The sequence below is a fragment of the Malus domestica genome, chromosome 17, assembly GCF_042453785.1.
Source record: "Malus domestica chromosome 17, GDT2T_hap1".
Lineage (NCBI taxonomy): Eukaryota > Viridiplantae > Streptophyta > Magnoliopsida > Rosales > Rosaceae > Malus > Malus domestica.
In genome coordinates this window covers 29,688,215-29,699,910 of record NC_091677.1, presented here as the reverse complement: position 1 = coordinate 29,699,910, position 11,696 = coordinate 29,688,215, and the positions used below count along the sequence as shown (strand labels likewise).

At 35.7% G+C, this 11,696-nt stretch overlaps 1 protein-coding gene across 1 annotated transcript; it reads right to left on the bottom strand.

The window, feature by feature from the left end:
- Window positions 1–3,145: 3,145 nt before the first annotated feature.
- LOC103432255 (ribulose bisphosphate carboxylase small subunit, chloroplastic) lies at window positions 3,146–5,002 on the bottom strand. The gene is made up of 3 exons (XM_008370438.4): window positions 4,315–5,002; window positions 3,760–3,894; window positions 3,146–3,625 (listed from the first exon to the last, which is right to left on the bottom strand). The coding sequence occupies exons 1-3, from the start codon at window positions 4,486–4,488 to the stop codon at window positions 3,395–3,397; spliced, it is 540 nt and encodes a 179-aa protein (XP_008368660.1). The 5' UTR covers window positions 4,489–5,002; the 3' UTR covers window positions 3,146–3,394.
- Window positions 5,003–11,696: the final 6,694 nt, after the last annotated feature.

Below are 11,696 nucleotides of genomic sequence, written 5' to 3'. Positions count from 1 at the left end.
AATTAAACTACAACCTTCTCCTCTTACTTCTATCGTATTTGTCTTTATTGTCTCTCTTTTTGTATGCTTGATGAAATACCTTAGTTGACATGCATTGTTAGTCTATAACATTATTCCACATGATGCATGCATCGACAAGCCTCTAATAATAGTAGTTGTCGACAATATTCGCATAATCCTTCGGCATATGTTTGCAGGAATTGGCAGGTGTCTACTAGGAGTTCTACAAAATGGCCCAATGAAGCATTTTTAGTTGATATTATGACCCATATTTGAAACTCCTAGCTCTGCCACTAACTAAGACATAATCTTAATTATGCCTACTCTAGTTTTGTAATTGTTTGAATTTCAGATTGATAATTAAGTTTCATTTATTAAGTTTTTTGGAATTTTATATTTTGTTCTTTGTGCTTGATCATAGCCTAGGATTTGAGTATTGAAATTATTTGCATATGAATTTATATTTGATTCTGAATAGATTCTACACATGCTTTGTGTATGAAAATCATTATATTTTGATCTGACAGTAAACAAATATTAGTTTGTATGGCTTCCTTGAAAATGACATGACCAAGTTGATAAGTATTTAATTTGTTTTTCACTATGCGTAATTGAATTTCTGCTTGTTTGTGTATGTTGGACTATGGATATATAGATGGTAGGAATAGTTGAATTTAAGCCTGATCCCAGTAAAATTCACATCTCTTTGGGAAATTATTGGCATGTGTACTTAACCATAGACTCATGCACGACAGTTCTTTTTGTTAATCGCATGGAAGTTTTTGTTAATTTGACAATTCATGAGCTGACAATTGGATACTAGGGTATGACAACTAGTAGTGGAACCAACTTAGTGTTTTTTTTCTTTGGTTTCAATCATACTTTTGTTTAATCATTGTTTAATTTTTATTCTTCTTCGAAACAAATCCAATCTTTATTTCATTTAGTTAATTAACAGTGATAGGATTCAATTGTTAATTCAACCCAGGTGGATTCGATATCGTATTTACATATTTCTATTAGAGCAACTTCACCCATGGAGCCCTCCCCCTGGCAATCCACTATTGAATCCACCATTTTGAACAGTAACTGCCTTTAATGAATAGTAACTGCCATAAATGAACAGTAATTGCCATTTGCATCTCCACCCTTGGAGCCCTCCCCCTGGCAATAGACAATTAAAATAATATTTTTTTTGTTTGTTTAAATAATACAAAATAAAATTATTTGTAATTTCGGATAAAAATTCTTAAATCGTTCTCGTTGCGTCACGTGTCATTTTATCCAAAAAAATAATTATTTAGCGAATGATTTCGATAAGATTTTTATCCAATGTTATCGTGTCATGTGTCGTTATCTTTTCAAAATCTTTGGTATAAATAAATAATTTTTTATACATTAAAAATATTATAATATTAATCCAATTAAAAAAAATTAAAAATTAAAAAAAAAAAAAAAAAAAAACAGAAACCCGAACCCAGATCCATTTCTTCCACCTCTCCTCCTACCCCCGAGAACCCCCTGCAAAAACCAGAACCCAGCTACCTCCCCCCCCCCCCCCCCCCGCCGCCGCGACGACCCACCCCCCACCCCCCGCCCCCTCGATGACCCACTTCCCTTCCGCACCCATGGAAGCCCAGCTCCGGTCCCCCCCTCTCTCTCTCTCTCTCTCTGACACAAAATAAAAAATAAAAAATTGCAAAGCCCTCGGGCCACAGGCCCGTCGACTCCCCACCCCCCCTTCGCTCGGGCTCCCACCGTCGCTCGGGCTCCACACGGCTGGAGCTCAGTCCACAGGGCCTCGGGCCCTTTCCTCTCCACTATCCCCCGAGCAACCAGCAAGGCTGGAGTTGCTCTTACAATTGATTCATGTAGTTGCGAGAAAATTAGTTTGAATTAATCTATTATTTAGGTTAGTTTAAATACACATCACTCGCTAATATTGTCATTTCTCATTTACAAGTAAAGGATACCATAAGGTGATTACGAAGTGGCTTTTCGATACTTAAAGTTAGACTTAAAGATGAATGAAAAATCAAGAGTTTAGTGTTTCTTAGCGGAGGAACGGTTACCTCTCATGGTTGAAGGGCCATGTCCTTTTATACTGGTAGGGTTGAGTATGATGTTGCCCATGATGGTGCACACGGCGTCCTCTAATTGGTATGTTTGAGAGAGAAACCAAAAAACTGTTGAAAGCTAGCCTCACTAACTAATCAGTAGCATAATTTCTTTGCTTGTGGACATTGAGTAACACTACAAAAGCACCCAAACAGCGACCCAAAAGTGCTTCAGCCTTGAGCAATTAACTGCAGGAATATGAATGCATGAAGTTTTTGACTGCGGCAACTTTGAAAAGAGCAGCTTATCCGTTTGTTTATCTGAACAAATGCATGTCCATACGTGTAGCTATCAATGGTGGATGATACAACAAAATCGGCCGCTCAATTATGAAATATGCAAAAAGGAATTGTGGCTCTTGATAACCTGCTTTGTAGATGATTTGTGGCTATTAATTAAGCTATCTACAACCTACAAAGGGAATATTTTACAACCTAATTAATTTCCCAACGAGTTGAAAAATTAGAAGAAAGAAAGACAAATTGAAGGAATAACTGCGTTGCATAACATTTAATTATGTTTAAACGAATTTAATTAACATAAAAAAGCCGATTGGCACATTGAATTATGAAGTAAATTATTCAAGTGATTAAATCAATCTCGGTGGAAAATTTTGAAAAGCAACCAAATTTCTATCATGTGTCTTGCAGCCTATTTTGTTTCTTCAAATTTTAGGGTTTTAACCACTTAATGAGTTTGGTTACACTACCCTAAGGTCCTCGATCGAGTGGGATTCAAGCATTTCACAATAATCTCGAATGCTCGAGTGATCATTTTTCTAAATCTCAAAAACAGAGGTTAAAAGTTTGTGATGTGTGTAAAGAAGGTTTGAATTTGTAATTAGAAATAGTAAAATAATAAGAGTCAAAGAAAATGCTAATAGTAAAACAATAAAAAAAAATTGTATATTATTTATGAATTACATTGTTGAACAATCTTCTTAAATAAAGAGATTTATATACACAATGGTATGTGGAAGATATAATAAATAATATAATCAGTAAATATAATACATTACTCGTCCAAATAAAAATAAAATACGGATCTCATTGAATCATGAATTTCTCAACCAACACCATCTTGAATCCGATAAAACACCAAATTCGAAAACAAACGAGAGTGCCTCGAAAAAGGGACAGAGAATTAAAGAAACAAATAGACAGAGGTCTTGAAAGCCCTAATCAAATACAAACTTAAACAGACCACCGGGACCCTTGGCTAAGAGCCACAATGGTACATACAACAACAACATTATTTATGAAAATTGTAGAACAACTTAGACGCCTGGAGGCTTGTAAGCGATGAAACTGATGCACTGCACTTGACGGACATTGTCGAATCCGATGATACGGATGAAGGATTGGGGGTAGGCCTTCTTGGCCTCTTCCAGCTCTTTCAACACCTGGGAAGAGTCGGTGCATCCGAACATGGGCAGCTTCCACATTGTCCAGTACCTTCCATCATAGTATCCTGGGGATCTGTGGTTCTCACGGTACACGAATCCATGCTATATGTTTATCACAATTTTTTACAAGAGAATTAAGTTAGCAAACGATTAAGTACGTTACCACGTCAAATCATTAATTTAACAAACTAATATATATATATATATATATATATACAAGGTTCGAAATTATTAACCTCCAACTCAAATTCCAAGCAGGGAACCCAGTTTTTGCGGAGGAGGTAGTCAACTTCCTTGGCCAAGGACTCGGTAGAAAGGGGAGGAAGGTAAGAGAGGGTCTCGAACTTCTTCAGTCCAAGTGGAGGCCACACCTGTATTCATCAAAATAATTGATAAACTGAATTTGTACTTCGGTAAGTACCTTTTGTTTTGCCAAAAAACAAGACGAGATATATGTATTATTTCGGCCTAATTATACAAAATAATACATGTAAGTACCTTAGATATAAAAAATAATTTGCAAAGAATCTGACCCGAAAGTATATATGCATATATATTTGCAAAGATATTTTTATGTTAAATTATCAAACTCCTAATAATAATTTATTTATAGGTTGATAGATGATGTAGTAACTCTGTACTAACTAATTTTTTAGGAGCGAAAGCAAAACAATAGAACTTTGTACTAATTAATTATGAAAATGTATTTGATTAGTAGTTTTTCAATTTAATTAAATGTATTAATATATTTTTAAGGGATTAGTAATTTATTAGTATCGATTAATTCTTACCTGCATGCATTGCACTCTTCCTCCATTGCTTGCAATAGAGGTAATGTCATTGCTTTTTCTGGTGACAGGGAAAGCTGAGGAGGACTTGAGGCCAGTGAATGGAGCAACCATTCTGGCTTGAGCGGGGGCGGAAACTGTAGCCACGGTACCGGAGGAAATCATGGAGGAAGCCATTGCTCTCTCTCTCTGTTTTCTCTTCTTTGCTTGAGTGCTTTACTTCTTTTGGTTGAGATACGCAGCTCCTATCCTGCCTTCCTATATATAGTGCTCTGACTACCCTTGTCCTATCCTACGGTCCTGATCCCATGAACATTTTACCAGCAAACACAGACCGTTGGATGATGTACCTGATGACATTACAGCATATAGACCACATGAAGCAGAGGAACAATTTGAAAGTTAGCCTTATCACTAGGCACCACTATGACCTTGCCACGTGGAAGGAGATCCATTATCTTATCTAATCCAAGGGAGAAGGTGAATGTGTGATGGTGGTTGGCCTCTTGTTTTGGTCAGTCTCTTCCCTGCGGTCGGTTTCGCCCCATGCCCCCTCATCATCCTAGTGTCTTGTCTTTATTTCTGGACCCCCTTCCTCCTTTCGAAATATTTACATGCAGACGTAGGTAAATTTTCACTTGTTACAGCAGAGCAGACGGCCTTTCGCTCAAGTGTTTCTTCGCAATGGAACAAACAAGTTGTGTTTTTTAGGTCGTATTATAACCATAGTAGTTTAGGCTAGCTAAGGTCTTTGATCATAACCTCATGATTTCTAATAATGGTTACGCAAATGTTTATTAGGGTGTCAATGAAGAAATTGATTATGTATGTAATTCTTTACTTTGGAAGGTGTTATGTAAAGTTTGTCAAGATTTAAAAGGTCAAGTCAACAGTTCATTATTAATTATATTGATATTGTCTCAATTTAACCACTTGCATAATTTAACAGATTTTGAATTTTATTACAAAATGTCTCAAGTGAAACCACATTTAGTATCATTTATCCAATGTGAGATTTTTCAACACTCCCCATCATGTGTGCAACCAATTCTACTTTGAGAATCTCCTCTTTTTTTTTTCTGAAGTAGCAGAAGATTGTTCGCTAGTTTAGGATCTTGTTCACGTTTGAAGCAGTCAATTTGGAGGGAACCCACTTTGATACCATGTCAACATTTTAGAGTCAAGCTAGCTATTGACTACCACACTAACTATCCCAACTTAACCACCTAATCGTCCAACAAGTGTTGAATTTTATCACAAAATGTCTCTTTGCAATAAGGAGCATAACCATTAAAATTTATCCTATTAAGTTTCCAATGTGGAATGGCATTCTTTAACAAAGTTGTGGTCTTAAACTGTTGTATTTTGTTGTTTTTTTAGACAAAAATGATTTATCACCGTCATTATTGTGCGAAACGAATTTCCCACAAACATAAAATTAAAGAGACGTGTGATGAGAGAAAAATGATTTATCACCGTCATTGTTGTCTTGCCCATTTAAGGAACAATTGATTAAAAAGACACGTGATGAGAGAAACCAATCAAGAAGTTTAGGGAAGGCCCTTAACATCTCCGAATTCATGCCCATTTAGTGAACAATTGATTAAAGAGACACGTGATGAAAGAAACCAATCAAGTAGTTTAGGGAAGGCTCTTAACACCATCCGAATTCATGGTCTATGTCCGCGCGACGATTATAGGGATCGCTATCTCTCACACTGATCCTGCTGGTCTTCCTTTATTAGGCCATGCTGGGCCAATCTCACTTGCGAGCCCTTCTAGACTCGTGGATACCTCTTGGCCTTTTACTAAGCTCACTGAGGCCACCAACTCTGAGATGGTCCAACACCTTGGTTTATAGGACTCCATCATGTGTGCGAACTACAAGGCTACAATGAGGATGTGGTTGGAAAACGTTTCCTTCGACGTTTTCAAGAACTCAGAAAAATTAAAGGAAGATGTAAGCATTTGTATTTAGATGCCGTTAATACAGTGTCGATTGGAAACACCAATTTGTGAATGCAAATTTCTGTCTTCTTCTTCTTGGATGAAAATGCACATGCAAAACAATTAACATCTTAGGTCAAGGCCAAGAGCCTCACGCGCCCTCGATGAATTGGGGGGGGGGTTTGGCTGAAGAACCTCCAATACCAAAGTTAGAATTTGAGGGAAAAGTGTTGAGAGAAATTTGGAGAATTTAGCAAGAAAGTTAGGATTAGGTTTTTGGAGAAATGAGGTGGTATTTATGGGGGTGTGGCTAGAAAAGAGGTCCAGCCACTTATGATGGTTTTTGGGTGTAATTGTAAGATATTATGTCAAAATAATATTTTGCAATCAATTAGGAAATTAATTAATTAATTTAGGTAATTAATCATATTTTGAATGAATAATTGAAGGTTACCTCGTGGGAGGATTTGATAAGGATGGATGAAGTATGTTTTGAATAAATACCAATTTTGATCACTTTTGACTCTGATTAAGTCGTGATTGTCCGCTGCTTGGGCGTAAGAGTTCTCGATGTGCCCCGAGGATAATTTTATCTTTTTCACCTAAAAATACACGTGTCGCCTCTATATTTTTTTAAATTATTTTTTGCTCCACAAATACGTCAATATAACGGTATTAATATGATGTTAATATTCAAATATAATATCGTCGTTCATGTTGCTCCGTGCATTATAGAAACTGCTCGAGCGAATCAACGTTACGTGGCGATCCATTTGACAAGGAAAAGAATCGAAGTTCCAACTTTGAAATTGAGAAAGCCTACGTCTTAGATTTGGACAACACTGGGCCACTCCTATTACTAGACCTCTTATTTGTAATCGGCTCAATATGGTAGGGCTTCTCATAGAAATACAGGATCCAATAAGAGAGTTTCTACAAGTGCCATACCTTAAACTTGAGAACTATAAATTTTCTTGGGCCTTCACTAATAGCTTTTAGGTAAGGGATGTTTTTTCTTTCTTTTCTATAGTTTGATTCGTGAAGTTTGTTCTCACAAATATTAACCGTTGTTAAGGACTACACTAATTAAGTATACACACAACTTCATGACACTAGGATAGCGGTTCTCTATTCGCCTTCTTAGTTCGTAATTATTTCAAATATAAATCCATGCTATAAACACAAAATATCTAACAAGATAATATTTCATATGCAAAATAGGCTAACAACTGCCAAATTTGAGTCGCACACATCGACCATAATGTACTAAGACGGTTCAAGACGTAACAGGATCGTCTTGAATCATCATTGGAACTAGGTGCTCATGAAAAACATTGGTATACTTCTAACGTAGTTATTTTATTGTATTTTGGGGACTAGCCACCACAAAATGTTACTAGATCACATCACACCAGTTAAGTATTTATTTTGTTGTATTTATAAGTATATGCTTGTACGTACGTACTTTCCAACATTCTCCACTAATGATCGCAGTTGCCAATACTTATCTGGGATTGGAGAACAAGTAGATATCCCCTTATGCTATCAAAACCCAAGTTCCAACTATTACCTGTCAATGTCATGACTTATATATAATATTATATACAATGGTGTGTTATCTGATAAGCTTATGGGGCTTATCTTTAATTTAATATAAATTTCCGTTGATTATTTCTTTTTTATTCTTCCATTAAATATGTTCTTGATTAGGACTGGCTTCCTACTACAAGAAACAAACAAATTTCTGAAATCCCCCGTATAGGGCGGATCTATGACACCATTGTTTTTATACAATTTTTGGCACATGGTTTAGCAAAGCCAATTTCATAATGTATTTTAACGATCCGAATTATATATTTTTTAGGTCTTTCCTACAAAAGATCATCCAAATCTGAAACCATATGACCATTGGATTAAGGATTTAGAGTTTCTTTATAGAACTGTATTTCTCCATTTTCTTCACTACAAATGAATGTTTTAGTTGTTTTGGATTGACTAATTTGTGGCAAAGATGGTTTATGAATGAGGTTCTAAAAGATAGATAGTTCAAATCGTTGAAATGTATTACGAAGTGGACTCTACAAAAACGTGTGTAAAAAATTAGTGTCACGCATATATATATATATATGTATGTATGTATGTATGTATGTATGTATGTAGATGTAACATGGTTGTCAACAAACTTCTGCATACAAATGAAGGTGGGAAGAACTGTTGTTAATTAAATTAATAAACAGGAATATGTTTACCATGCATGCACTCAAAACTCTTGCAAGGGAAGCGTGTGGAGACCACCATTGTTCTTGATCAGCCAGCCCAGCCATAGCCAATCCTCAACTGATCAGCATCAACAATTTGAACTAATGGTCCAACAAGGATGATTAAGACTTATTTCGGATCAGTGCAAAAAACATCCCCCAATTGGCCGATTAGCTAGGGTTGACTTTCTAAACCTCATAATTAAGCTCCAGATTGATAACATAGTTTATAATTATATATATATATATGGAATGGACTTGGTTTCGAGGAAACCTATGTTTAGGAACTAGCCAATGGCAGCAGAACACAGCTTGCTGCATTCGGCATCACTCGCCATTGTTAAATAATAAGAGCGGTGTGAGTAATGATGTAGGTACAATTGTCTTTAGCATACGTGTGCAACCTACATTGTGTTAGACATTGTTGCACCAAAGTTTTGGAGAAGGATATTGTTAATAATTTGGGAAGTAATTAGCTAAATGTATATTATTGTTAATCGTACACATTAGGTTGAGAATTTGGCTTAATATGTAGCATCGTTTTCCACTACGAGGACTCAGTTAATTGTATAGGTAAAACTTTTTCATGCACTCACCGCTCATGAGTATGATATTGACGAAAAATGCTAAAAATGAGATTCTTCATGAATTATCTGCTACATCATGTTGTACAGAAGCATATGCTATCATTTATCAACAAAAAAAAAATACCTTGTTTATCTCACATCTATAGCATATAACAACAGCTTAACCTCTCCTAAAAATTAATTAATTTGATCAACGCATGGTTATTATTCAACCGTCACTAGTTTTCATGATTTGAACTATGTAAACAAGAATATAAAATGTCTATATGTAGTGACATGAGAAATGCTAGCAAAAACCATTCGTTCACACGTAATTGTGAGCTATTTATGTGCATGTCATCTATTCCTCATAAGAATTTGAAAGCCTTTGTTGCTGAAGACTTTATCTTCTTCCCTATTGGTGTATGTAGCTTCAAAGACTTATAGGTTTTTACCTACATGATTGGAAAAAGGATCATCGCCGGATCCTTTTCTTGGGGTTCCTAGGGATCCCGCTATTGTGACTTTTCATTGTACATCGTGCGGTCAGTTTTTGTTAGATACTATTTAAATTTACTTTTAAATTTTAAATTTTGAAATGATTTATGACCGTACAATGTACGGTAAACGATCACGATCGTGGGACCCCTAGGATCCTTAGGAAAAGGATCCGCCATATCCTTTTCCTACATGATTTTCATTATTTTTGCCTATCCAAACTTCCATTGGAGAGAAGCAATGTTACTCTCTATATAAAGGAATCTTTCTACTACATTTTTCTCACCTCATTTTCTTGTCTGATATCCGTGTAAAAAATAAAGAGAGAGATCCATCACTTCATTCTCGTTCCACGTCAATCTCTAGCAAAATCTCTCTCATTTTGTCTTATAACAATAGTTCCTTGGTTAAATAACTTGTATTTATACATAAGGGCATATATATGTGATTTGTTTGTATGCCAAACAAGGAATTGAATCACATATCTGGAAGAGTCCATATGACTTGTGAATGTGACACACATTACATGTATATATACGTGGATTTTGCCTAGAACTATAGAAATATCGTCAGCCCAATTACTCCACGACATGCGCATGCAGTGCATGCCTAATGCCTTACTTTCGGTAAACTGTATTATTGGTGTACGTAGTCAAAGAAAAAGACGGGTATTTTTGTTTGTCCCTGAATCATTAATGGTGGTTTTTAGAAGAAGAAGAAGAAGAACAGGAGATCTTATATTTCTCTACTCTCTCTCTCTCTCTCTCTCTCTCTCTCTCTCTCTCTACTGCTTTCTAGATAGAGAGAGATGGCTGAAAGTCTCTCTACTGCTTTCTAGATAGAGAGAGATGGCTGAAAGCAACCACAATGCATGCTCGAATGAACGCCACGTTTCATTCCCAACTTCTTTCTTTTTCTTTAGGTCAAATTTCATTCCCAGCGCTTCGACAGAAAAGCTTCTTTTGGTTTTGGTTATTGCTTATGTATATATGCACGTGTCTAATAAGCTGGATAGTTTTTTTTTTTTTTTTAAGCCATGTTTTGGTGGGATTTCCGAATCTCAAGAGATTGAGTTCAAGTTAGTAAGGAATGTATTACAAATTGTTACTTAGAAGAGATTGGAAATGTAGTTCACGAGCATTAGAAAGATATGTGAGATAAATTTACAAATTCATGCTTAGAATTAGTAGCCATTCACAAATTCTTCTTACATGTCTTTCTCTTGTACTACAAGTTATATGTAGCCTTATATATATATAGCCTCTAAAAGAAGAAGACAACAACAAATTAAATTCTAAAATTTATATCTTTAGAGGTCGTGTAACTGATATTTTTTTTGTTGTCCTTCTTTTTGGACGGAACATTCATGTGGCACTTCCTTGTTCATTAAATTGGCTGCACAAAATATCTTGGAGGAAACATGATACTTATAAAAAGATGAACGACTTTGTTTAGTGGACTTTGGACAAAGATTCATGGAAAAAAAAGAAGAGAGAAAAGAATGATTAGAGAGCAAGAGTGGACCACCGACAGGTGCCGATTCTCACCGTCCCTCGGATGAAACCGTTTTATGGTTGTTGACTTGCGGAAAGACAAGCGGGATCTCACAATTTTATTTTCTCATGCTTCCACCGAAAGTGAGAGAGAGAGAGACCCCCCAAACGTGGACTCGTGGATCACTTGTAGTTGTATTCTCCCTACTTTCTTTAGCAATCTAAGCGTTTGTAGTTTTTTTTTATCTACAAAATCCTGACGGTACGTGAAAATTTTTATTGGTAGCGAAAAAAAGGTACACTTAATCGGGGAAACATAAATTTAACCTTTCATAATACAAGAAAAAAGGATGAAAAAATATATATGAAAAAGAAGGGGACATAAACTTTACCCTCTAAACAAAAATAACAAAGATACAAGAAAAAGAAAAGGACATAAAACCTAACACCTCTAAAGCTGACCCTAAAGGTCTAAAAATATTTGAAAATTTCTCTTAAAGTGGGTCTCTCAGTCACTCACGTTTTAACATTAGTTTTTGTACCAACATTTTCACATTTTCACATTAGTTTTTGTACCAACATTATAAAATATTATGCAAAAAAGAAAAACATGAGATGACAAA